At 50.0% G+C, this 26,139-nt stretch overlaps 1 protein-coding gene and 1 long non-coding RNA gene across 2 annotated transcripts in view; one reads left to right on the forward strand and one right to left on the reverse strand.

Moving 5' to 3' along the window:
* NEURL1 (neuralized E3 ubiquitin protein ligase 1) overlaps positions 1-13,919 on the reverse strand; it is a 99,362-nt gene extending 85,443 nt beyond the window's left edge. The window contains exon 1 of the mRNA XM_003904218.4: positions 13,156-13,919. Within this exon, the coding sequence (XP_003904267.1) occupies positions 13,156-13,240 (85 nt within the window). The 5' untranslated portion in view covers positions 13,241-13,919. The remainder of the gene's footprint in view (positions 1-13,155) is intronic.
* A 112-nt stretch (positions 13,920-14,031) lies between these two features.
* LOC110744165 lies at positions 14,032-14,860 on the forward strand. Its single transcript, XR_002524423.2, has 2 exons — positions 14,032-14,494; positions 14,599-14,860. It is a non-coding gene; the product is annotated as an uncharacterized LOC110744165 (long non-coding RNA).
* The last annotated feature ends 11,279 nt before the right edge of the window (positions 14,861-26,139 follow it).

The raw sequence follows: 26,139 nt of genomic DNA on the forward strand, positions 1-26,139 counted from the left end.
TCTTCCTGGCTCTAAAACCTCACACCCGTGGCAGGAGCACAAGTCCCAAGTGTGCATACACTGACCTTCCACAGAGCCCCCAGGTGCACATTGACCACTGCCATTCAGAGATGGCACAAGCAGCTCCCCAGCAGCTCCCTCTCCTGGACCCACCTCCAAAGCTTCAAGTCGACCTTCTAAAATATCTCCCAAGTCAATCTGCTTGCCTGCCCAACTCTGACAGAAGCCACACCTCTCTCCTTGCATACAGGACTGCAGTGGACTCCTGCCTGGCCCCTCTCCACCCCTCCCCATCTCTTGCCCCAAGAGCCTGCTAGCACATCTCAGTGATCCTGTCACTCTTCTGTTTAAGGCTTTTCAATGGTTCCCCTCAGGCATCACACTCCAAGCAGAGCGTTTGTATCACATCTGGGGCCAGCACTTGTCCCCCTCAGGTGTTCCTCTGGAGTCAGCTTCCAGCAGCTCCTAAGAGCATCATCCTGCAAGGTCTGAACCTCGGGATCTTGTTACTGCTTGGTCCAATCCAGCTGTATGACCTTGGGCAGGTCTGGGGCCAAGGGGACCTGAGATGAGAAAGCAGGTAGGGCAAAACAATCTCCATGATACATTTAGGTTCTGATGTTTGAATCAGTGGCCACCAGCCCTTCCACCAGGCACCAAGCACAGGCCTGACCACCTGCCACACCTTCTCCCCTCGGAAACAATGTGTTTAAAGGAACATTAGCTGGAAAGAGCATGGCAAGAAAAGGAAAAGAAAGCAAAAGTGGGCCGGGCACAGTGGCTCACACCTGTAATCCAGTACTTTGGGAGGCCGAGGTGGGCAGATCACTTGAGGTCAGGAGTTCAAGACCAGCCTGGCCAATATGGTGAAACTTTGTCTCTACTAAAAATACAAAAATTAGCTGGGCGTGGTGGTGCACACCTGTAGTCACAGCTACTTGGGAGGCTGAAGTATGAGAATCACTTGAACCCGGGAGGGGGAGGTTGCAGTGAGCCAAGACTGCACCACTACACTCCCGCCTGGGTGACAAAGTGAGACTCCGTCTGAAAAAAAAGAAGAAAAAAAAAAGAAAGCAGACAGCAGACATGGAGGAGGAGGAGGAGGAAGGGAGGACCCTTCTGCCAATAGGGACTGATTGAACTGGACAAGGCAGGGCCGTGAGTATGTCAGGAAAGAGACCATGCCCACTACTCACCTCTCAATTCTCCATACCCAGCACTATGCCTGGCTCAGAGCAGGTACCAACACATGAAATGAATCAGCTGGAATATCCTTACAGCCTCATTCTACCCTGATTGGGCCAGAGTGCCTCCTCCCCTCCCTCTCAGGGGCACTTGGACACCCACACTTGGACACACATATTCTGGACTGCCCCATGCCCTGGAGAACATCAGCCGCTCAGCAGACACCAGGCAGGGGCTGGGGCAAGCCAAGTGGGAAGGATGAAGGTGAAAGCCAAGAGCATGTGGACCTGCCATCATCTTAACCCTAGCAACCTCGCCTGTCAACATTCTCCCTTTTCCATCCTCACCCCAACCGCTGGAGCAGCCAGGATGGCATTCTAGGGCAACAAGGCTAAAGAAGGCCATCCAGGGGTTGGGCGCGGTGGCTCACGCCTGTAATCCCAGCATTTTGGGAGTCCGAGGCGGGCGGATCACAAGGTCAGGGGATCGAGACCATCCTGGCTAACACGGTGAAACCCCGTCTCTACTAAAAAATACAAAAAAAATTAGCCGGGCGTGGTGGCGGGTGCCTGTAGTCCCAGCTACTCGGGAAGCTGAGGCAGGAGAATGGCGTGAACCCAAGAGGCAGAGCTTGCAGTGAGCCAAGATCGAGCCATTGCACTCCAGCCTGGGCAACAAAGCAAGACTCCCTCCGTCTCAAAAAAAAAAAAAAGAAGGCGGCGGCCATCCAGGTAACCCAGCAGACATACTTCCCTCCTCTGTCCCCCCATCCCAAGAAGCGTCCTCTCTCCTCCTCCTCCCCTGTCCCCACACAGACAGTCTGTGACCAGCAATGTACTTACACGGACAGAATGAGTGAGAAGGGAGTGGGACACCTCTGAGAAGCAAGGAAGCAGTTACTTGATGATTTTCTGCTGAAAGTTCCTTGGCTAGGAGGGCTGGGGTGACTCTGGCCAGGGCTCAGCCCCGTTGTACCCGGCAGCAGTTCTGAGCCAGTCCTGAGCTCCTTCTCCTAAGAATACCCTTCATGTGGCCTCCATACCCAGCTCAACTAGGATAGTACTGCCCCCTCTAGGATGCTTTTTAAGATACAGAAGAGCTGGCTGGACACAGTGGCTCACCCCTGTAAACCCAACACCTTAGGAGGCTAAGGTGGGAGGATCACTTGAGGCCAGGAGTTTGAGACCAGCCTGGGCAATACAGTGAGATCCTGTCTCTACAAAAATTAAAAAATTAGCTGGGGCTGAGAGCAATGGATCACACCTGTAATCTCAACATTTTGAGAGGCCGAGGTGGGCAGATCATCTGAGGTCAGGAGTTCAAGACCAGCCTGGCCAACATGGCAAAACCTCGTTTCTACTAAAAAATACAAAAATAAGCCAGGTGTGGTAGTGGGTGTCTGTAATCCCAGCTATTCAGGAGGCTGAGGCAGAGAGAATTGCTTGAACCCAGACACGGAGGTTGCAGTGAGCTGAGATCACACCAGTGCACTCCAACCTGGGCAGCAGAGCAAGACTCCGTCTACCAAAAAAAAAAAAAAATTAGCTGGGTTTGGTGTTGTGTGCCTGTAGACCCAGCTACTCAGGAGGCTGAGGTGGGAGGATCGCTTGAGCCCAGAAGGTTGAGGCTGCAGCGAGCCAAGGTCATGTCCGCCGCACTCTAGAGCCTCGGCAACAAGGCAAGACTCTGTCTCTTTAAAAAAAAAAAAAAAAAAAAAAAGATACAGGAGAGCTATTATTTTTAATGGCACATTGGCATTTGGAGCAGCCAGTGGCATTTAATCGGCAGGGGCCAAGGATGAGAAATGAACAGTTCATGCCTAATATGCTAGTAGCTTCCCATCTGGGAACTGAGGCCAACTCCTACTCATTTTCAGGTCACTTCCTAGAGAAACTTTCCCTGAACCCCAAGACCAAGTCAAGTTCCCCCCTTATAGTTCCCTAGTTTCTCCTTCAAAGCCTTTACCCAGAGATAATTGTTTGGGTAAGAAATTAAAGATATAGTGGAGCAGAACAGTTAAAGATGACGGGGCCTCTGGCCTCCAGGAGGTGGAACGTAACACCCCACCCCTTGTGGAGCGTAAACCCCACCCCTTAAGTGTGGGCTGCACACAGTGACTTCCTTTCAAAGAATGCAATGGAAAGGGAGGAAAGTGTAACTTTAACTGCACAATGGAGAGACCTGACAAGCACTCCCTCAGCCAGGCGCTCAAGGTCAACATCAACAGCAATGAGTCATGTTGACAGCATGTGCCGTTGATATGATGGAAAATGGCACTTTACCTCTGCGGTCTTTCGCTCCAAAACCTAAAACCGCAATCTAATCATGAGAAGAACACCACAAAAGTCCCAAAAGAGGGACAGTCTACAAATACGTAACCAGTAATCCTCAAAACTGTCAAGGTCATCAAAAGTAAGGAAAGTGTGAGAAATTGTCACAACCAAGAGGAGCCTAAGAAAACATGACAAAAGGCCAGGCGCAGTGGCTCCCGCCTGTAATCCCAGCACTCTGGGAGACCGAGGAGGGCAGATCACAAGGTCAGGAGTTTGAGACCAGCCTGACCAACAGAGTGAAACCCCATCTCTCTAAAAATACAAAAATTAGCCGGGCGTGGTGGTGTGTGCCTGTAATCCTAGCTACTCAGGCGGCTGAGGCAGGAGAATCCCTTGAACCTGGAAGGCAGAAATTGCAGTGAGCTGAGATGGCGCCACTGTACTCCAGCCTGGGCAACAGAGTAAAACTCTGTCTCCAAAAAGATAAATAAAATAAAAGTAAAAATAAAAATAAAAAATAAAATACTAGTGCACACCTGTAGTCTCAGCTACTCAGGAGGCTGACGAGGGAGGATCCATTGAGCCCGGGGGTGAGGCTGCAGTGAGCTGTGATCATGCCATTGCACTCCAACCTGGGCAACAGAACAAGACCCTGTCTCAAAAAAAAGGAGGGGGTGGCGGGGAGGGGAGCACAGCATGAGCTCTAGCACATAGATATTAGCAATTGTCATCTCCAGATTCATTTTTATGCGTTTGTCATTTTTATTCCCATCTGCCTTCCCACTAAAGGGTAAGCTGGAAATGGTGAGCACTGACCTATTGCATTTCTCACCATATCCGCGTGCCCAGGAGGGTGTCCGGCCCATGGCTGATGGCAGTCAGCTGATGCTTAGCTTGTTAAACAATGAAATGAGCTCTCCCACCCACCTGTTACCCTCCCCATTAGTGCATCCCACAAACCCCGACTCTCATCCTCAGAGAACTTCAGTTCCCAAGCCCAGTGCCGGAGCCCCGCCTCCCCTTGGAACTGTTACTAGAGCAGAGAAAAAGCCAAGGCCTCCCACCTGCCTCCCAGTGACTCCTGCTTATTCCCTCCTCCTCTTCTCTTAGCCCTTCTTTTTCTCTAAGCTCTGCCCTCTTACCCCCTACAAGTGTCAACACCTGCTCATTTCCCAAAGCCATCCAGGGAATGACTCCTGATAAGCATCTTTTAATAAACTCTGGAGCTGGATCTGTCATCCAGAAGCTATATTCTCCCTCTCCCCAGCCCCCCTACCACCTCCCACTTCCTGGGCTGGCCCACTAGTGCCTCTGGTCTGGCCAGGTGGGACCCACAGGCTCCACAGGGCCTTTGGACTCAGGCTTGCTGGAAATGGCCAAAAGGCGGCCCAGGCTGTTTCTGAAGCTGGCCCTCCTATCCGCCTGCTTGTCTCAGCAGCCGGGGCCAGTTCTGCCTGTGCCACCCAGCCTGATGCTGGCCAGTTCACTTCCCTCCATCCCTGAGGCAGGTTTCCCAGGCGTTACCAAGGAGACCACTTGCATCCTGCCCAGGGTTGCCAAAGCAACCGGCTCAGCGTGAAGCAGCCCCTCAGCTCTAGCCCCTGGGTGTGCAGGTCCAGGAACGAGACAGGCACAAACTAACAGGAAACAGGCAGCCCTAGCATGCCCTGGGCAGTGCCTAGCTCCCACCCACCTTCCTACCCTCACTCTTCTTCCTTCTCTTACCGCTTTTGCTCATCCTGCCTCCATCTTGGGCTCTGTGATTTAGAACCAATGCCTGTGCCTCCTTGTGCACACCTTGGAAGCGAGCACATGCCATCTGCTATGGACTGAATTTTACCCGCCCCTCAATATTCATATATTGAAACCCTAATATGCAATATGACTATATTTGGAGATAGGGCCTTTAGGAGGTAATTAAGGTTAAATAAGGTCAGAGGGGTGAGGTCCTGATCTGATAGGATTAGTGGCTTTATAATAAGAGGAAGAGAGAAAGATCACTCTCGTTCCATACGCACACGCCAAGAACAGGCCATGTGAGGTCACGGCAAGAAGGAGCCACCTGAAAGCCAGGAAGAGGGCCCTCAATGGAACCTAACCGTGCTGGCACCTCGATCTCAGACTTCCGGCCTCCAGGACTCTAAGACAATGCATTTCCATTGCTTAAGCCATCCAGTCTGTAGTATTTTGTTATGGCAGAACAAGCGGACTAAGACACCATCCCAGAGGGCCCAGGAAAAGAGTCCTAATGTGGAGAAATTCTCCCCCAAGATCAGTTTCCTCCCTGATCACCTTCGGTGTCCTGGGTAGAAATCCCAGCCCTGCTCTTTCCTAGCTCAGTGTTTCTGGGCAGCACTCTTCACATCCTTTAGTCTCGGCTTTCTCATGTATAAAATGGGAACAATAAGAGCCTGGCACAGTGGTGTGCACCTGCAGTCCCAGGAGGCTGAATCAGAAGGATCGCTTGAGCCCAGGAGTTAGAATCTAGCCTGGGTAACATAGAGAGACTCTATCGCTACAATAAATAAATAATGGCCAGGTGTGGTGGCTCATACCTGTAATCCCAGCACTTTGGGAGGCCGAGACGGGCGGATCTCCTGAGGTCAGGAGTTTGAGACCAGCCTGGCCAACATGGTGAAACCCTGTCTCTACTAACAATACAAAAATTAGCTGGACTTTGGTGGCCGGTGCCTGTAATTCCAGCTACTCAGGAGGCTGGGGCAGGAGAATCACTTGAACCTGGGAGGCAGAGGTTGCAGTGAGTCGAGATCGTGCCATTGCACTCCAGCCTGGGTGACAAGAGCAAAACTCCATCTCAAAATAATAATAATAATAAATAATAAAATGGGAATAATACTTACCTCTCCTTTTGGGGAGATTAAATGAATTTATTTACATTAATACTCCTAGCATCAGAACTTGGGCTTCTTAAAAATCCTTTCATTGCTGGTTTTTTCTTTTTTCTGCCTGTGAGCAATAGTCCTACTGCCCATAGCTGTGGGTTGGGAATGCTTCCAGACTTGCCCATGGGAACCCCAGATGAGCACGTCAGCTTGGCTGTCACGCCCAGCCCTTTCAGCTTGGCCTAGGACAGAAGACTGACAGCCTCTGTGAACCTCTCAGCAGCTCCAGATGCCTCAGCCCCTCCTCTCCCCAGCCTGCCTTCCACCGCCGTTGGTGTTGTTGAAATAAAATCACTACATGCATCTTGCTCAAAAGCCGTCCATGGCTCTCAATGCCTACAGGATAAAATCTAACTTCCTTGTCCTAATATCATAGGCCTTCCAAGATATGACCCCAGCCTACCTTCAAAGATTGACCTGTTAACGTCCCCACTGGGGACCCCACATCCAAGCAAGAGGACTGCTCACCATCCCTGAACACACCCTGTGTTTCTCTGCCTCTGTGCCTTTGCTGCCAGCCCTTCTAGCTCCCCTCCAAATCTCCCCCATCCAACTCTGGGCTCTCCTCCTCTGAGAAGCCTAGTCCCACCTCCTCCAACCTTGCCAGAGTAGGACTGTTCTGAGGTCCCAGAGTCACAACAGTTCTCAGATTTTGAGGATCTTGTTAAACACGCAGGTTTGAGGGCCCCATCCCCAATGTATTCTGAGTCAGCGGGTCTGAGCTGGGGGCTGGGAACCTGCAGGGTAGACACGCTTCCAGCTAACGCTGATGCAGGCAGTAGAAAAACCTCACTCTGAGAAACACTGGCCCCAAAGAACTGTAAGCTTCCTCCAAAGTGTCTGATGGATCTACTGTCTAAAACCCTGAAGAAAGTGTAAGGGGAGGAGGCTGGGAATTCCAGACTAGCACAGCCCTCCTGATCCTCTGGTTAGCCAAGGGAGAAAGCATCAAGAACCCCATGGTGTGCCCTTTCCCAGCCCTGGGGCTCTGTCCAGAGACTCAAAAATTACTCCCCCATCTCTCTCCCACAATGAAAGATAGAGCCCACCCAAGACTAAATGCTACAGGGGCAGGATAATGCAGCAATCACAGTAATAAACTCTCAAGTCTGAGAGCCCTGGCTTTGAATCCCAGCCCCATCAGCTTCTGTGTGGACTGGGATAAGTTATTTAACCCCTCTGAGCCTCTTTTCCCCCATCGGTAAAACAGTGACAATGCTACCTCCTTCCATAGGTTGTTGGGAGGGTATTAATGGAAATAATCCACATGTAAGAACTTGGTACACAGTAACCACCCAGTGCATGGTAGCTATTATAAATATTATCACGATAATTAACATAACAGGGTTCAAAGGTAAAACTGAACTGAAAACCAACAGGGCATGCAGGATGGGTGCTCTGGGTTCAACATGGGGCTGACGCAGCCAGTCACTCTGAGGAGGCCACCAGGCACCCCCCCAGATCCGTCTGCTGCATTCCCCGGGGGCGGAGAGCTGGATGAGCTCACCTAATCTGCAAGCGTCATGACAACCAAGGAAGGAGCCCAGACAAGAGCTGAGGGAAGATCTGTGGGTTGACCAAAGAATGGAGACCTTGAATATCCCATTATGGTAACTGAAGCAGGGAAGGGTATGATGAAGATAGTACTTTGGGAGAATCACTCCGGCAGCATCAAAGGAGGGACCAGAGGCAGAGAAGCCAATTAGGATGGCAGCTGTGGCAATATCTGAGATGAGGACCCAGATCAGGGAAGTAGCTGTGAGAATGTGAGTGCAGAAAAATGGCTAGGGGCTGAGCACAGTGGCCCCAGCACTTTGGGAGGCCAAGGCAGGAGGTCTGCTTGAGCCCAGGAGTTCCAGACCATCCTGGGCAACATGGCAAGATGCCATCTCTTAAAAAAAACCTACAGAAATAAGCCAGGACTGGTGGTGTGTGCCTGCGGTCCCAGCTACTTGGGAGACTGAGGCAGGAGGATCACTTGAGCCCAGGAAGTTGAGGCTTCAATGAGCCAAGATCACACCACTGCACTCTAGCCAAAATAAAAGAAAAGAAGGAAGGGAAGGAGGAAGGGAGGGAAGGCAGGCAGGCAGGCAGGAAGGGAGGGAGGGAAGGAGGGAGGAAGGAAGGAAGGAAGAAGGGAGGGAGGGAGGGAAGAAGGGAATGAAAGAAGAAAGGAAGGAAGAAAGGGAGGGAGGGAGGGAAGGAGAGAGGGAGAGAGGAAAAGAAAAATAGCTAAGACCTTGTGCACGGATAAGCCTTCCCCCGCCTCTGCTCTCATCCCCAAAGAGTAGTGAAGAAATTCAGGGTCTACAGACAAGTTCTCATGACTCACTCTGGCCCACCACAAGAATCAAGATCCTTAGTCAACCTTCACAGCTCCTCCTTCAGCCCCCCAGGAGCCTCAGCCGTCATAGAAAAGAGAGTGAAAACAACAGGTGTCTCGCTGGCGTCACACCCAGCCAGACATGGAAGGGGACGGCCTTCCTACAGCTGTCACAACCAGTGACTTTGTGAAGTATCCAATTCAAGAAGCACCACCTTTTGAAAGATGGGAGGTGTACGTTTAGATGTATACCCAGAAGAACCCAAAACAGGTGTTCAAACAAAGACTTAGACACAGATGTTCATAGCAGCATTATTCATGAAAACCAAAATGTAGAAACAACCTAAAGTCTTCCAACTGATGAATGGATAAGTGAAATGTGGCATATTCTTACAATAGAATATTATTCAACCACAAAAGGAAAAAAGGTGCACGCTACAACATGGATGAACCTTGAAAAGATTATGCTAAGTAAACGAAGCTTGACACAAAAGGACAAATATTGTATCCTTCCATGTATATGAAATGCCTGGAATAGGCAAGTCCATAGAGACACAGAGTAGATTCGTGGTTGCCAGGGATTCAGGTGAGAGGGTAACAGGAGTGACTGCTTAATGGGCATGGCGTTTCCTTTTGAAATGATAAAAATATTCCGGAATTAGGTAGAGGCAGTGGTTGTACAGTATTGTAAATGTACTAAATGCCACTGAATTATACATTTTAAAATGACAAATTTCAGGTTATGTAAATTTTACAATAAAAAAAATGGGAGGTAGCCCATCCAGTCTCCATCTATGGGTAACCACTGGGGCTGAATAGCCCTCCATGGGCTTTCCTAGGATGCCTGTCCCTCACCACTTAGCACTCAGCAGGCAGGCACTCAGAAAGACCTGGGCAAGGAGGAAAATCTTTATTCTTTGTATTTTTCTCCACGAGGCATGAACCTCCTGTGCACGCTACCCCAGTTACTCTGTGCCCCTCACTGAAAATATATACATAACTTCCATATACATATACTTTCTATTATATGTAATATATACATATATGCTCGAGCCCCTCCAAGCCTTTACTGTCTGTGCCTTTCCTCCTTCTCCCACACCCTAGGACTCTGCTGCATCCCTTGCTGTCTATCCAGTTCCTGCAGTTCCCTCCATGTCCAGCTCAGATCCTCCCCGATGCCCCTTCTCTGATCTCTGCCCACACATCTGGGTTTCGACAGTCCAACCAAGCAAACACTTGATTCCATTCACTCCCTCATTCATGCCTTTCAAGTAGATCTCCAGCCTGGGAAAGGCCAGGGGTGTCTTACCTCTGAGCTGGGCACATAGGAGCTCCTCAGGCACTGCCTGTCGGTGCTAAGCCCAGAGCTACACCGTGGACCTCTCCCCTGAACACTCCTAGACCAACGCTGTTCAGAACCCAGTGGGAACCACCAGCAGCACAGTGGGGTCAGCGTGTTCCCAGGAAGAAGACCAAAGTCTACCACCCGAGAGGCGATGGTGAGGTCCCATGTCATGTCAGTCTGACAGCCAGACCTATCTTATCTCTGATCAGTCCCAGGATCCCTATTATACCAGGTCCCTTCCAGTTGTTTTAATTAAAATGGTGAGGAATCAAGAGATTGCAATTATGTAAGGAGAGAAAAAAAATCAAGACAGTCACTCCACCCCTACTCCCAGCAAATTTCTGGATGAGCACTGATAAGAATTAGAGATGAATTCTGGCTGAGTACAGACGCCATCCCAGCAGAACTCTGGGTAGGCAGTTAACATCACAGCCTATCAGGTCAACGCCAACACAATTAGAATGGACTTCTGGCTGACCACTGATACATCAGAGAAGACTCGTAGGTCGATGCTGACACATTTAGAAGGGAATTGGGAATAAACACTAAACAATTACAGAATAAAGGTGATGGCTCTATTAGAGTAGAAAAATGGGAAGCAGTCCCTAGAAGTCAAGCTGAGAAGGAGGATCAGTGGACCCTGGGTGAAGGACAGAGCCAACAACGGGTGGCCTTCATGGGCACACTCTGTCCTTCATTTCAGGCTTAGTAGGAGTGGGATCAAAATTCCCATGGTCACCTAGAGTAGGTGTGTGGATGGGGGCCCCACTCCTGCCTTCTGCTGAAGACCCTAGCCACAGAGACCTCAGATCCCCACAATTCCAAATTTTAGATTAAAAAGATGCAATTAGTGGGGAGCTCTCTGTGTTTCCATAGAGACAAGGATGGAGCAAGGCCTTCTCAGGAAGACAGTCTGTGACTATTAAGGGCCAAGTCAACCCTCTAGCCCCCAGCTAACCCCTGCCCCCTGAAGGACAGGGCCCAGTTTTCCCACTTTAATTTGGGCAATTATTCTTTTGCCTCATTATTCTCACTTGCAGAGAAGGTTGAGCTGAACGATATTCATAGGTTCATTAGGAATCTGTTTCCAATGCTCAGAAACAGTCTTCATACTTGCTAACCCTGAAAGCTTCTTTCTGATTACAAAAATAATATTGCTTATTATAGAAATTTTAGAAAAAAGCGAAATATAAAAAAGAAAAAAACAATCCCATACGATCACATATCCAGAGGAAATCATTGTTAACCTTTTGGAAACTTTACAAGCATTTTTGCTTGTTTTGTTTTCGTTGGGATTTTTTGCATTCATATCACTTTTTAAACAAAATTGGGATCATACAGTCTTCGCAACTTTGTATTCTGTCATCATACTGTGAGCATTTTCCAAAGTCATCAAATATTCTTCACAAATATAATTTTAACGACTGCATAGTACTCTACCAAGAGTACATACCACGATTACTGAGCATTTAGGTTATCCACCTAGTATAAATAGCACTGCCATGAACATCCTAGCCTAGTGCCATAAGTATATATGCCTGCATCTCTACTTCCTTAGGATCAATTCCTCTCAGTAAAATTACAAGGTCAACAAATTGATTTTTTTTTTCTTTTTTTTGCGAGACAGAGTCTCGCTCTGTTGCCCAGGCTGGAGTGCAGTGGCATGATCTCAGCTCACTGCAACCTCCATCTCCCAGATTCAAGGGATTCTCCTGCCTCTGCCTCCCGAGTAGCTGGGATCATAGACACGCACCACCATGCCCGGCTAATTTTTGTACGTTTAGTAGAGACCGGGTTTTGCCGCATTGGCCAGGCTGGTCTGGAACTCCTGACCTCAAGTGATCCACCTGCCTTGGCCTCCCAAAGTACTGGGATTACAGGCGTGAGGCACCGCACCCGGCCAACAAATTGATACTTTTAGAGCATCTTGACATACATTGCCATATTAATTTCCAGAAAGACCCAACAAACCCATTGATTTTCCTGAGCCAAGTGAGAGCTGAAGTTTCGAAAGAGCTGGAGTATTAGAATGCAGGACAGTGGTCCCGTCTCTCCTTCTCTTCCCTGGTCTTAAAAGTTAACTGTTCAGCAAAAGAAGGGACAGAATTCCAAGTCAAAAGGTACGGGTCTACAGCCTAGCACCTAGTGCCGAGGTCTGACTGGCTTTGGGAACCTGAAGCCAGCCTTGGTTCTCCTCATCTGTAAAATGGGTATAGTGTGATTAGGTCTGCTCTGCTGACTACCCCAAGCAGTGTCCACGCTCGCTGAAAACGTGTTTGAGAAAGTTCGATGCCTTGTGTTAAAGGGCACTATTGTTATCCTTCCTGAAGGAATTTAGTAGGTCTGAGGGCCCAGGAGGACCCAGCAGTGTCTTCCAGAGGTCAGAAACAGCATTGGAAGCGCCAAGACAGGAATGGCAGGCTCGGAACGGGGAGACTGGGCCTAGGGCCACCCTGAGGGTGCTGAGTGGATCTGGGCCGACGGAGAGCAAAGACATTTCTGGTAAATGTCCCTCTGTTTCAAGGCTGCCAGCCCCTCTTTTCTAGGGCTCTGACTGGATATCTGGTCTTTGGGAAAACGAGAAATCAAACTAATTCAAAGGATGCGAAAAGCCAACGGCTACAAAGGACCCCAGGAACCAGCAGCTCTGAGCCTTTATTCCAGTCTGCTGTAAGCCTGTCCTGAATTTTTAAAACTCTCCCATTGGAAATGCAACTAGTGCTCCCAGCCTGGTCTCTCCAGCCCTAGGACCGATGAAAAGGAGACCGACCGAGGTGCCTCCCTGAAGACGGACGACCCAAGCTTCCCTCCTCACTCCCCACTCCGCTATCGACCTGGCAAACGTCCTTTCCCACTTCTTCAGGCTCGCCTAACACCATGGCCTAAGGGGACTCCACTGACGTTCCCAGTGCCAGCAGACAGAACTGCGCAGACCCCGCGGGGCGCCATCCTCCATCACCATCATCGCCGGCTGCCCTCCACCCCCAGCCCTCTCCACAGGCAGAGGTGCATCTCCGGCCTCCAGACCCGCACAACAGGTGGCGTCTGCCCGTCCTCCCCAACCACACCTCCCTGGCCCTCCACCTGCGCCCCAGTCCTCCAGCTGCGCCCGGCCGGGGAGCCTACCTTTGAGGTTCTGGGGGTGGCCCCGCGGCGCGCGGCTCGGGTTTCCTCGGGGCAGCGAGGGGATACTGGAGAAGTTGTTACCCATGGCATCCGGCCCCAGGGGGTTCGGCGCTCGCTGGTGGGGGCGAGGCCGGGCAGGAGCGGAGGTGCGGTGTGCGAGTGTGCGCGCGCGGGTGCGCGCCGCCGGGGGAGGGCCCTGCTGGGGCTGCGGCCGGGGGCGGGCGGGCCTCTTCTCTGCTTCCTTTCTCGGGACTTCGCGGTCCTTGGCGGGTCCCGCCCGCCGCGGGTGTCCTGGCGCGAGCGGGGCTACCTGCCTCCCATGCCCCGTGGCGGAAGCGGGGGCCACAAGCAGGGCCCTGGGCCGGGGCCGGGGCCGCCCGGGGCTCCCCGCTTGCTCCCCGGGACGCTCGGGTTCCGGCTGGGGGTGGGCGGCGCGGCGGCTCCGGCGCGCTCCCCCCGGGCCATAGAGTCAGGGCCCCCGGCGTGGGCGTTCGGCGGCTCCGAGGCAGGCTCGGTCACCCCACCGCGGGGACGGCCGCGGCGGCGATGTGCTTGGCTCCCTCCGGCCCGCGGGTCTGCATGGAGCGGGGCTCGGCGGAGCGCGGGGCGTGCTGGGCGCTCCCGACGCGGCTGGTGTCCCCCGACCGCCGCGGTCCCGCCCGCGCCGGGTCCCTCCTGCGACCGCCGCCCCCGCCCCCCGCCCCGGCAGTCGCCAGGATTCCCTCGCTCCGGTTGTTATGGTGACAGCTGCGCCGGTGAATGAGCGTCTTAGTGACACGCGCGCGCCCGCTAGGCCAGATGTGACCCCGGGGCGCGCCGCGTTCCCGCAGCCGCACGCTCTCGGCGGCGCGGGTCCGGGTAAGACATCAGGCGAGGATGGTGGCCTCCGGGGCTGGCCTTATTCCCAGCACGGAACCATGGAACTTGCACTTGAAAACAAGGGGAGCAGGGCCGCGAGAACGCCGAGCTCCCCGGATGCGGGTGCGGGCGAGCCAGTGCTCATGTTCGGTTTCCCTAGCTCCAGGTACCGGGCCTGGCGCAGAGTGGAGAGCCCAGGGAAACATGTAAATGGACGAGCGGATGCTTGGATAAAGTAATTAAGATTAGGACCCTGGCACTTGACCTTCCGTTCTCAGCCAGGGTAGGGGCGCCAGGGCAAGGGTTCAGAGCCGGAACCCCGAGCAGTCTCACTGATGCATAGGTGCCACTGAGGGCCTTTAAATGCCCACGAACCAGACCCACAAGCCTGGAGCTCTGGCCAAGCTGAGGGAACAGATCTCCGGGACAGCATCAGAAGACCACCAGCTCTGAACTGAGTGGTTCTGTTAGCTGTAACAAGGTGGGAGAGAGGAGCCTATGCAACCTATGGCAGTCAAAGAAGGCTTCCTGGAGGAAGGGGGTTTCAGCAAGTGCCCTATTCATGTGGCTATTGCCTTCCTGTAGATCAGCACTGCACCAAGAAGCCTGCAGGAAGCGAAACGGAAGCCATTCTTCTCCCACCTGGACCTGGGGCATCTCTCCTGGTCTATCAGGGATGGAAGACGTTCCAAGGTTCCCCCCAGGGAATCAGCCTTCCTGCTCCTCTGAGTCATCTCTAGCTCCCTGATCTGGCTTCAGCAACTCTGATCCAGAGTCCAGTGAAGACGTGGGTGGGCAGGGGGACATCTCGTGTATCCTTTTCTATAATAGAAGGTTCTTCCCCCAAGTCTCCATTTGGCGGCTCCTCATTATCTAGGCACAAGTCGAGTCCTGACATTCCCTGACTGTCCCAACTAAAGGACCCCTCCACTCTCAGTCACTTTCCACGATATTCCATTTTATTTTCTTCGTAGCTTTTATATGTAATTTGCTTACGAGTAGCCTTTCGTCGTTTATCTTCTGCCTCCCTGCTAGAACATAAGCTCTGTGAGGGGAGAGCACAGGTCAGTCATGTTCACCAGAGTGTCCTTACCCCCTGGGGGAGTGCCTGGCATGTGACAGATTCTCAGAAAATAATTGTGGAATGCATGCTTCCCACTGCGGGCCAGGAGACTCCACTGAGATCCTTGGGAGCAGAGCCTCCTGAACCACCCTTTATTTTCCTCTCCTGCTCTCCTCGCTCCATCCCCATTCCAGGCATCACACCCTTAAATGTCTGGGACTCCAGGCAAGCTAGAAATATCTGTGACAGCCGCTCTCTCTCTGGAATCTGGAGGGAAAGACAGCTCCGACCCCGGCCTCCAGCCTCCCAGATGCCCAGGATCACGTGTGCAGGCAGCTGCAGATGGCCACAGCAGGTCAGAGATGGCTGTCTTATTTATGGGCAGTATCTTCCCAAGGCTCACTCCCAGCTAATGACTCATGCATCAGAAATCCACAGGCTCTGAATGGCAACACACTCACACATGCGCTCACATACCTCTACACTATCACACACTCACACCTATACAAGCACACACACTTACATTCCCCCTGAAATCTGCTGGAATGAAGTCACTGTGAGTGGCAGCTAGGATCAGGCCTTTCACAAGTTAGAACAAATAGGAGGACTCTGCATAGTTGAGACTCATTCTGCTGGAGTGTGTGTGAAGTACAAGGGCCTTGCTAGGATTTACAGATGGTAGCTCTGGGTAAGTCCGGTGTGGGCAGGGGAATGGGGGAGGGGATGAGGCCCCAAAGGCAGAGCACAGCAGGGATGTCTCGAACTCCTGACCTCAGGTGATCCACCTGCCTCAGACTCCGAAAGTACTGGGATTACAGGCATGAACTACCTCGCCTGACAAGGGGATGTCACAGGCCCCACATGGCCTAGACCTGGGGCTATGGGCAAAGCAGGGGAGAGAGGAAGGTCAAAGGGAAGGAGGGAAGTGAGGGCCAGAGGTTTGTGCTCATCTGAGTCCAGAGGCAGCCCAGGTTCTGCAGCTCAGGGCAGCGTGATCCCAGGGAGTCCCAAAGGAAGGTGAGAGGCATCAGGGACAAAGGCAGGGAACTAATGAGGAGCTGATGGGAGTATCAACGGGCCTGGGATAGGATGAGGTAGCCAAGGCATCCCTGGCGCAAAATTGAAGGAGGCACCCACTGTCAAGGTCATGCAGATACCAACCTTGCACTTACACGAGCCTGGGAACGAGGGCCTCTTACATTTCATGCACTAGGCTCCTCTCTACCCTCACCCTAGTCCTTCAGGGAGCTCTGTACTGGAAGAGGGGACACCACTGTTAGTGTCAACTAGGTCTCTGGCCAGGAAGGGACCTAGAGGAGGTTGGTGTGGCTGCATAGGATTCAGAGAAGTTGAGTGCGGCCCTTCTGAGGAGTCCTGTGCCCCAGCAACTTTTCCCTGGCAGGGACTTAGGGTAGACCCAACTCAGAGGGTCGAAGAAGGCCAGCAGTCTCCTTATTCCCAGACCTGGGGCAGAACCCGGAGGCCTTCCTGCCATCCTTCCCCAAGGCAGCTGCTGGGAAACATGGGGGTGGGAGTTGGGGTGGCTGGGTGGTAGCTCTGATCCAGAGGACCCTTCCCAGACCAATCCTGGAAAGGAAGAGGAAGAAGGAAACTGCCAGGGAGACTGGGGCTGATGAAGTCTCTGTTTTGATGGCTTCAGGGGAAACTATTAATACCCACAAGGTGGTGCTCCAGCACCAGTCACAGTGGCAACACCTACACACCCAGCAGTGCGGATTCTGTGAGCAGTGCCTGAGGGGGTGGGTGTCAGTGCATACGTGTGCACTTCCGCGAAAACCTGTGTCCTTGTATGTGCATGCGTCGGTGTTCTGAGTGCACACACAGGCACGCAGGAGAGGGAGGCCGCGGGCAGGAACCTGGGGAAGCTTCCTTCAACAGCAGCTCCACTCCCACCTTCCCCACCTTCCCCACCTTCCTTTCCTTCCCTGTTGCTCTCTTCTTGCTGATTTCTTTCTTTTGAGACAGAGTCTTGCCCAGTGGGAGTGCAGTGGCACGATCTCAGCTCACTACAGTCTTGCAACCTTCACCTTCCGGGTTCAAGCAGTTCTCCAGCCTCAGCTTCCTGAGTAGCTGGGACTACAGGCACACACCACCATGTCCAGCTAATTTTTGTATTTGTAATTGAGACAAGGTTTCACCGTGTTGGCCAGGCTTGTCCCTAACTCTTGACCTCAAGTGATCCACCTGCCTCAGCCTCCCCAAGTGCTGGGATTACAGTAGTGAGCCACTGCGCCTGGCCCTTGCTGGTTTCTTTTACTGTCTACCCACTTCCCACCCCTTCTCATCTTTCTCCCTGCCCTTCCTTCTGTGCTTTTTCCCACCCTGGTCACTTTCTCTCCTTGCAGTCTCTGCTCTTCCCACCTGGCTGGCTGCTCCTGCCTGGTTCACCTCTCTCTACCTACCTTCCTCTTTCTCTCTCTCCATAGCTTCCAGATCAGTTCAAGTCTTGGAGTCACCATGTTGATAAAATAATAGCGTATTTGACTGAGAGTCTTACTTCCTTCCCTGAGCCTCTGGATGCTGAGTTCAGAACCAGCCAGAGGGATGACCCTTCCTCAGGCAGACAAGAGTGGGGTGCCTCTAGGCCAAGCTGGATTCCCCTGAATTGGGATCACCCTCGTCAATGGCATGACACCCCCCTCCATGCAGAGAAACTAACCTTAAAATGGGAAACAGCCACAACTATCCCTGGCTACGACAAGTAGCACCCTCCTATTCCCAAAGTCCCAGCCCATTGTGTTAGTTTGGGTTTTGTTTATTTGTTTGTTTGAGACAGAGTCTAACTCTGTCACCCAGGCTGGAATGCAGTGGCATGAGCTCAGCTTATTGCAACCTCCCCTCCTGGGTTCAAGCAATTCTCGTGCCTCAGCCTCCTGAGTAGCTGGGATTACAGGTGTGTGCCAGCACAGCCAGCTAATTTTTTGTATTTTTAGAAGAGACAGGATTTTGCCATGTTGGCCAGGCTGGTCTTGAACTCCTGACCTCAATTGATCTGCCCGCCTCGGCCTCCCAAAGTGCTGGGATTACAGTCATGAGCCACCACGCTCCGCCTGTTTTTGGTGTTTAGAGCTGAGGGTCTCACTCTGTCACCCAGGCTGGAATGCAGTAGCGTGATCATAGCTCACTGCTACCTCGACCTCCTGGGCTCAAACAATGCTCCCACCTCAATCTCTTGAGTAGCTGAGACTACAGGCACGCACCACCATGCCTGACTATTTATTTATTTATGTTTTTTAAGAGATGAGATCTCAGTTTGTTGCTCAGGCTGGTATTGAACTCCTGGCTTCAGGTCCCGACTAGGCCTCCTAAAGGGATTATAGGCATGTGCCACCGTGTCCACCCAGCCACCAGCCCATGGTTAATCAGGCTATCAGAAAAGCTGTGGGGGGAGGGGGTGGTGTCCTGCCTGAACTTCAGCAGGTGGCTGGACAAGTTGGAGGGGTAGATCCCTGAGTGCCTGTGCCTGATACTTAGTGCGTACTCAATAATTAGTTATTAAATAAATGAATGAATAAAGGAATGGATGGATTAACCTGTCGGGCCCTCCCTCTGAAGGATGGAAGTCTGTGCTGCCCATTTTAGCATGGAATGGGCCCTATGCCATCTTCTTCCCAGGTATTTTTGGGATTCAGCTTCACTCATTGCCCAGTGACCATTTATTGAGCACTACCTGCACCCCTGGCACTGAGTGAGGTGCAGCTTCCTTGCTACCACCGTGGGGCAGCCTGTCCTCTGCTTTTTGTACACTCCAATCCCAGTTCCCCACCTCCCAGGCCCAGGTTCAGAGCTGAACATGCAGCAGGTCTGACCACATAGCTGGGCTGGGCAGGTCGCTCTGAGCGCCAAACCTTTTTGATCATACACCCCTAACAGTAATAAATTTTTAAAGCATGTACACCAATATATGTATGTTTCTTTATTTATAATTTCTATATATGCACTACTGTATTCATATTGTCTATATTATGAAACATAGACTAAATAGACTAATGAGATCGTAAAATGGATCATCTTGCCCTCCTCCTGGGGCGCACACACACTCTAGACTAGTAATTCTCAAACTTAAACGTGCATCAGAATCATCTATGAGGCCTTGGGGAGAGGGGGAGAAAGTTACTAAAATGCGGACTCCCAGACCTCACCCTGAGAGACTTAGATTGAGTGGAGTCTGATACAGGTCGTTTATTGATTACACATTAGGAAACCGCTCCACATGGTCACATGTTCTAGTTGTGAGGATGGTGCTTGAGGAAGGCCTACAGGCTTTCTTGGGGAAAGCTGGACACCCCACGGGGACCAGGCCAGTGCTGGCTGCCACCCAAGCAGGGCTAACTTATTGGAAGAGGTGACTGTGCAGGGAGGTAGCAGGGATGAATCCCAGCCCCTTCCTCTGCTCCACAGACAGACTTGCTCTCTGGGAGGTGGTCCCTGAATCCAGGATCAATTGTGAGGTCTTCATAGACTCCCAAACTCTTATTTTGGAGCCCAACCCCGTCAGGCCAAATGTACTAAAATATACCACATTCCACATTAAACATAATTTCTTGCAGTAAACATTTTGAAATGATTTTTACAAATTTGGCTTTTGGAATCACTGGACAACAAGGGACTCACTGAATTTACAACTGGTTTTATTTCTAAGCAATCATGCATGTGTTGGATGTCTTGCCAACTGAGAAAAAAACTATGTTTGTCTTCAAATATAATGAAATGTTTATGAGTACTACATTTAGCAATTAATGACATTGATACAACAAAAGCATTTACAAAAGTATTTAAGTGAACATTTATTAATTTTGGTTTGAAGTTTTCCTTTCATAATTTGAGGACAGTAATTTTTTTTTCTGGTCTCAAGCAGATGCTTTAAAAGTTCATAGGCTTAAGTACCCATAGCACCCATGGAAAAAATCCGGACCTGAGGCCAAGCACTCCCAAGATTGTATCTGAAAGGACAGAAGGAGGTTCCTCCATGAAGCAGAAAGGAAAATGCCCAATGTTGGCCGGGCACAGTGACTCATGCCTGTAATTCCAGCACTTTGGGAAACCAAGGCGGGCGGGTCACCTGAGGTCAGGAGTTTGAGACCAGCCTGGCCAACATGGTGAAACCCTGTCTCTACTAAAAATACGAAAAATTAGCCAGGTGTGGTGGCTCATGCCTGTAGTCCCAGCTACTTGGGAGGCTGAAGTAAGAGAATCACTTGAACCCTGGAGGTGGAGGTTGCAGTGAGCTGAGATTGCACCACTGCACACCAGACTGGGCAACACAGCAAGACTCCATCTCAAAAAAAAAAAGGAAAAAAAAATGCCCAGTGTTGGAAAGAGGACAGTGTGTCTCCATCTGAGAAACTTGTGTACTGACTTCAAAGTCCAGCATCAATTGATCTATCCCAGGGCCACTTGCTCAAATAATTGTAACAGGTGACATTTATGAAGCACTTATTCATATGTCCCAGGCCTTGGTCTAAGCACTTCAGATGCATTAGTTCATTTAATTCCAGAAACAACCCTGTGAGATAGGTACTAATTTTGTTCTTGTTATTATTACTATTATTATTCCTATTTTACAAATAAAAATCCCGAGGCTTGGGGAAGTTAAGTCACTTGCCTAGGAGCTGATGGGGGAGGCATGGAGGCACAGCCTAGGACAGCCTGAGTCCTGATTCCCATGATACTGTGCATGCACCAGGGTGGAATTCCTTCACGTCCCCAGCCTGAGGGAGATACCTATGGCAGAGGAGGCCTCCTCACTGAGCTCCTGAACCAGCCCCTCCTGCTTGAGGACACCTAAGATGCCTGGTGGCTTCAGCTCAGCTTTCTGGAAGTTAGCCAGGGAGCACACAGCTACTGATGAACACAAAACAGAGTAAAAAAACAACAAAATCAAAGAAAGATGCTCGAAATGGCTGCAGTACCCCCAGCATCCTCTTTTCTCCCACAGATGTTTTAAATGGCCTTTACTTGGCAGGCAGACTCTTCCAAGAATGTTACAAAGACCAGAGAATCATAAAGGAAAAGTATCATAAATATGACCACATAAAAATGTAACACTCCTTCATGGCCAAAGTTGAAAGACAAATAGGAGTCAGGAGGCATCTCTCCAAGAAGCCAGCAGCATTAAATCACACCAAATGCCTTTAGCGTGAGACCCAGGACAGCGAGCAGACTTTTCTCCACTTGCTGCTGGCAGTGTGACATCTCCCTTCCACGCACCCTTCCCCAGAGCAGTCCCAGGCACACCCAAGGGCAGCTCTCTTCCCAGGAAGGTTTCTCTCAGCGGAAAGAGCAGACCTGCTGTGTGTCCCGCCTCTCCCTTCCTCTCACCCCAGTTCCTCCCTCCAGCCACCACTAGGTGACACTAGAACTCCATTGGAATCCCCTTTGTCTCTGACAGAAGTTTTTGGGGAGCCCTCAAGCCATTCAAAACACCTTAAAAATGTTTACCAGGGCCAGGCACGGTGGCTCACACCTGTAATCCCAGCACTCTGGGAGGCCGAGGTGGGCGGATCACCTGAGGTTGGGAGTTTGAGACCAGCCTGACCAACATGGAGAAACTCCCGTCTCTACTAAAAATACAAAATTAGTGGGGCATGGTGGCACATGCCGCCACGCATGCCACCAAGTAACTGGGTGGTGCATCCCATCTACTCGTGAGGCTGAAGCAAGAGAATCGCTTGAACCCAGGAGGTGGAGGTTGCAGTGAGCCAAGATCGTGCCATTGCACTCCAACCTGGGCAACAAGAGCGAAACTCCATCTCAAAAAAAAAAAAAAGTTTACGAGGCCAGATGCAGTGGCTCATGCCTGTAATCTCAGAACTTTGGGAGGCTGAGGTGGGCAGATTGCTTGAGCCCAGGAGTTCAAGACCAGCCTGGGCAACATAGTGAGAACTCATTTTTACCAAAGAAACAAAAATTAGCCAGGCATGGTGGTGTGCACCTGTAGACCCAGCTACTCAGGAGGCTGAGGTGGGAGGATCACCTGAGCCTGGGGAGATTGAGACAGCAACCAGCAGTGATCACGCCACTGCACTCCAGCCTAGGTAAGTGAGACCCTGTCTCAAAACCAAAAATAAATAAATACATGTTTACGGATTGCTCTTTTCCTCTTTCAAAATGAAAAGAGTTTTGCTGGGAAAACATATACCCTTATAGTTTCCATCAGCTACTTCATGGTAAAGAAAATATATCATTGAGGAAACTGGCCCCCTCTTCAATCACTGAGATGTTCCTCTCTGAGTATGTGCCCTTCACTGAGGCCACTTTTCACCTTTCATCCTGAGATGGGGTCTCTGGCAGCAGAGGAGCTCTCCCTGTCATGGTGACCGTAGGACAGAAGGCCAAAGCTCCCTGCAGAGACTCTCCCAGGACTGAGGCCAAGGGTCCCCAAACTTCAGCTGAGTCACAGTCCTCCAGAGCGCCCCTACTCACACCAGGATGCCCCCTCTGACTGTGGCCAGTTACCCAGTACGGGCGTCTGCACGAGCCCAGCCCCTGGCACTCTGCAGATGTCTAGGGAACATCTGTCACTACATGGCCAGAGCTTGAGGGTGTGTGGTCAACAACAGAGGTGCTTCCTAGCCTGGCCCTCTGTGTACCCGATCACCCTCAGAGCTGAAACTCTATCCAGGTGCCCTCTTCCCCCAAAGCAGCCTGCCTGTCTTTGCCCCTAGGTCTCTGCATTTGGCCCAACATGTAGTGTCACATGCAATGTTCGCAGGATCTCCTAGCCAGAGCACCAGCCCCGCTCTTCATAGTCTTGTAGCATCATTTCTGTTTGGGCAGAAAATCTACCTTTATAGTTTCTTAGTCATGTAAGAGAGGGAAGAGAAAATAACATTCTAAAATTCAGGCTTATTTGTCTCTTCTTAGAGAAACAGGAGTAAAAAATGTATTATAGTCGGGTACCGTGGCTCATGCCTGCAATCCCAACACTTTGGGAGGCCGAGGAGGGAGGATCACTTGAACCCAGGAGCCTGAGGCTACAGTGAGCCATGATCGTGCCACTGCATCCAACCTGGGCAACAGAGTGAGACCCTGTCTCAAAAAGAAAAAATTTAAAAAGTATTATCAACCAGGAAAACAGTTCCATGTTCTGTTCCTCAGTCAGAAACAATGTTAAGATTTACACCTGATTATTTTGTTTTAAGTCAATAATAATATTTTATTATTATTATTATTTGAGATGGAATCTCACTCTGTAGCACCCAGGCTGGAGTGCAGTGGCTGGATCTCGGCTTACTGCAACCCCCGCCTGCCGGGTTCAGGGGATTCTCTTGTCTTAGCCTCCTGAGCAGCTGGGATTACAGGCACACACCACCATGCCCAGCTAATTTTTTTGTATTTTTAGTAGAGACAGGGTTTCACCATGTTGGCTAGGCTGGTCTCGAACTCCTGACCTCAGGTAATCCATCCACCTCGGCCTCCCAAAGTGCTGGGATTACAGGTATAAGCCACCACACCTGGCCTGCTTCATTCTTCTAATGGCTGCATGGATCCCATTTTATGACTGTGTCATATTTTATTTAAACAGTCCCCTGTTGATGAAATTTAGATTGTTTCCAGTTTGGTTGTCATTAAAAGAGCTATAATGAACATTCTTGTTTGTTTATAGTGGCTACTTCTGCAAAGCTACCCACGGGATGAATTCAGACTTTGTAATTACTAAGTCAAAGGGCATGTGTATTTAAATTTTTGCTTTAAATGTACTGCCAAACTGCTCCACAAAAAACCTACCAATTTGTACTCCAACCATACATGTATGCAAGTAGCTATTTCCTTAAGCCTCATCAACACTGGGAATTATCAATCTTTCAGTTGCTAACAACTTGGAAATTTTTAAAGGCACCTGGTGGTTTCGTTTCTTATTGAATTATGAATGAGGATTAGAATTTTTCCAGAATGTTTGGTCACTTTTTTCTCTCTCTCTCTTTTTTTTTTTTTTCAAATAGCCTGTTCAAATCCTTTACCCATTTTTCTTAGGATTGTTCATCTTTTGTATTGATTTATATGAGCCTTCCACAAATTAAGGAAAAGAGGCTTATGTGTGGCAAATACCCTTCTTTCAGTTTGTTATTTTTATTTTGTTTATTGGTATGTTTGCCCATAGAAGCTTCTAATTTTTATGGCTCTTACTTGTCCATCTTCTCCTCTACAGCTACTAAATTCTGGGGTCGGTTCCCAAAGGCCTTCCTTAGCCTCTGATTATGAATAAATTCACATACATTTTCCTGTAGAATTTTTATGATTTTAATTTTTATGTTGAATCTTTGAACCATGTGAAAATTATTTTGGTATGAAGCATGAAGTAGGGATTGCTCCCGAATGGCTAGCCAGTTGTTCCAGTGCCATCTGTTAGAAGGCCCCATTTCATTTCCAGCCTCTCTCCACTCTCAGGGCTACGCGGCTCTGTGGAGTCCCCAGAGTGGGACCCACAGAAGTGCCACGTTGCTTTCCCCGGGTCTGCCAGGACCCCTCAAAGGCCTGTGTCCTCAGGGAAGCAGAGAATCGGGCCACCGAGAGACAGAAAGGGCACCGCACTCTGCTAGACACACAAAACAATAGTCTCCCAGTCCTGAGAAGTGGACTTGTCAGGATATTCAATGTTGAATGCCTTCCCTGTGAAGGAAAAAGAAGAGAAAGAACCGTCAGGGGAGGGCATACTCACCATATACAAAGTAGGAAGATGGCCACACCCATATTTATAAAAACACACATGCATACACACACCAAATATGTACACATGCACTACACACATACACATACATGTGTACACACATGCATACACAAGTACATAGACACATCTCTCACACATCACATACAATGAGTTTCTCCAATAGGGGGCATCTAGTCCTAAACAGCCCTGTCAATAATAGGAACTCCAAGAATGATGAAGCCAGTGTTTCTCAAACAATATCCAGACTACTTTGCAAAGATCAAAGAAAATCTGGAGGACCCCCAAGAATACATCTGCAAGACTCCAATTTGAAAATAAAACAAAATAACATGAAAGAAAGAACCAAAGATTTATTCTATAAATATCTTCCAATTGCAAATTAACACATATTTATAACTGTTTTTTTTAAAGATGTAAATCATTATTTAAAAAGAAAAATGTAATTTTTTTTTTAGTCTCTCTTTGTCACCCAGGCTGGAGAGCAGTGGCATGATCTGGGTGGGCTCACTGTAGCCTCTGCCTCCTGGGTTCAAGCAATTCTCGTGCCTCAGTCTCAAGAGAGGCAATTCTCATGCCTCAGCCTTCCAAGTAGCTGGGATTACAGGCATGCACCACCACCCCCAGCTAATTTTTTGTATTTTTAGTAGAGATGGGGTTTTGCCATGTTGGCCAGGCTGGTCTCAAACTCCTGAGCTCAGGCAATCTGCCTGCCTCAGCCTCCCAAAGTGCTGAGATTACAGGCGTGAGTCACCGCACCAGGCCAGATCTGCAATTTAATATCTTTCCCTATGTGTGAGTAAAATAAGCCTTTCTCCACGTATTGCTCCCTCTATTTCTCCCCCTACTCGTTCAGCAGGGCCAGGCTCCAGGCAACAAAATGGGATTCTCCTTTTTGCCTTGTCCTTTTATCTTTTTATGTTTTTCCAATTAAAATATTTTGTGATTTTTACTGGAAATAGTTAAAAATCATTATTATGATTATAATAATGATTTATTATGTCTACTATTATAAAAGTAGACAATTCAGAAAATGGAGATTAAAAAAAAAAATTAAGCCATCCCCTCTCTTTGACAGATAATATCCCTTTTGTAGTGGGCTTCTTTCTGGCCTGTTTCTTTGCTGAAGTATTTCCTGTAAATACCTGGCAAGGGCCAGCCCCACTGCAGTCACTCAGCACCTGTTGCTCTGCAGGGCTCCAGGGACCCAAGCTGACCTGGTAGCTCTGTATTCTCTCTCAAAGGCTGGAGCTGTGAAAAGGTTGGCCTGGAGTCTTTGACCCAGTTTTCTTCAAAGTGTTTTTCCAGAAGCATTGTCTATTCTTTTCTGGAGACTCCCAAGGTTAGAGTGGCTGGGGACCCTCAGGACACTCTA

Source organism: Papio anubis, chromosome 11 (assembly GCF_008728515.1).
Source record: "Papio anubis isolate 15944 chromosome 11, Panubis1.0, whole genome shotgun sequence".
Lineage (NCBI taxonomy): Eukaryota > Metazoa > Chordata > Mammalia > Primates > Cercopithecidae > Papio > Papio anubis.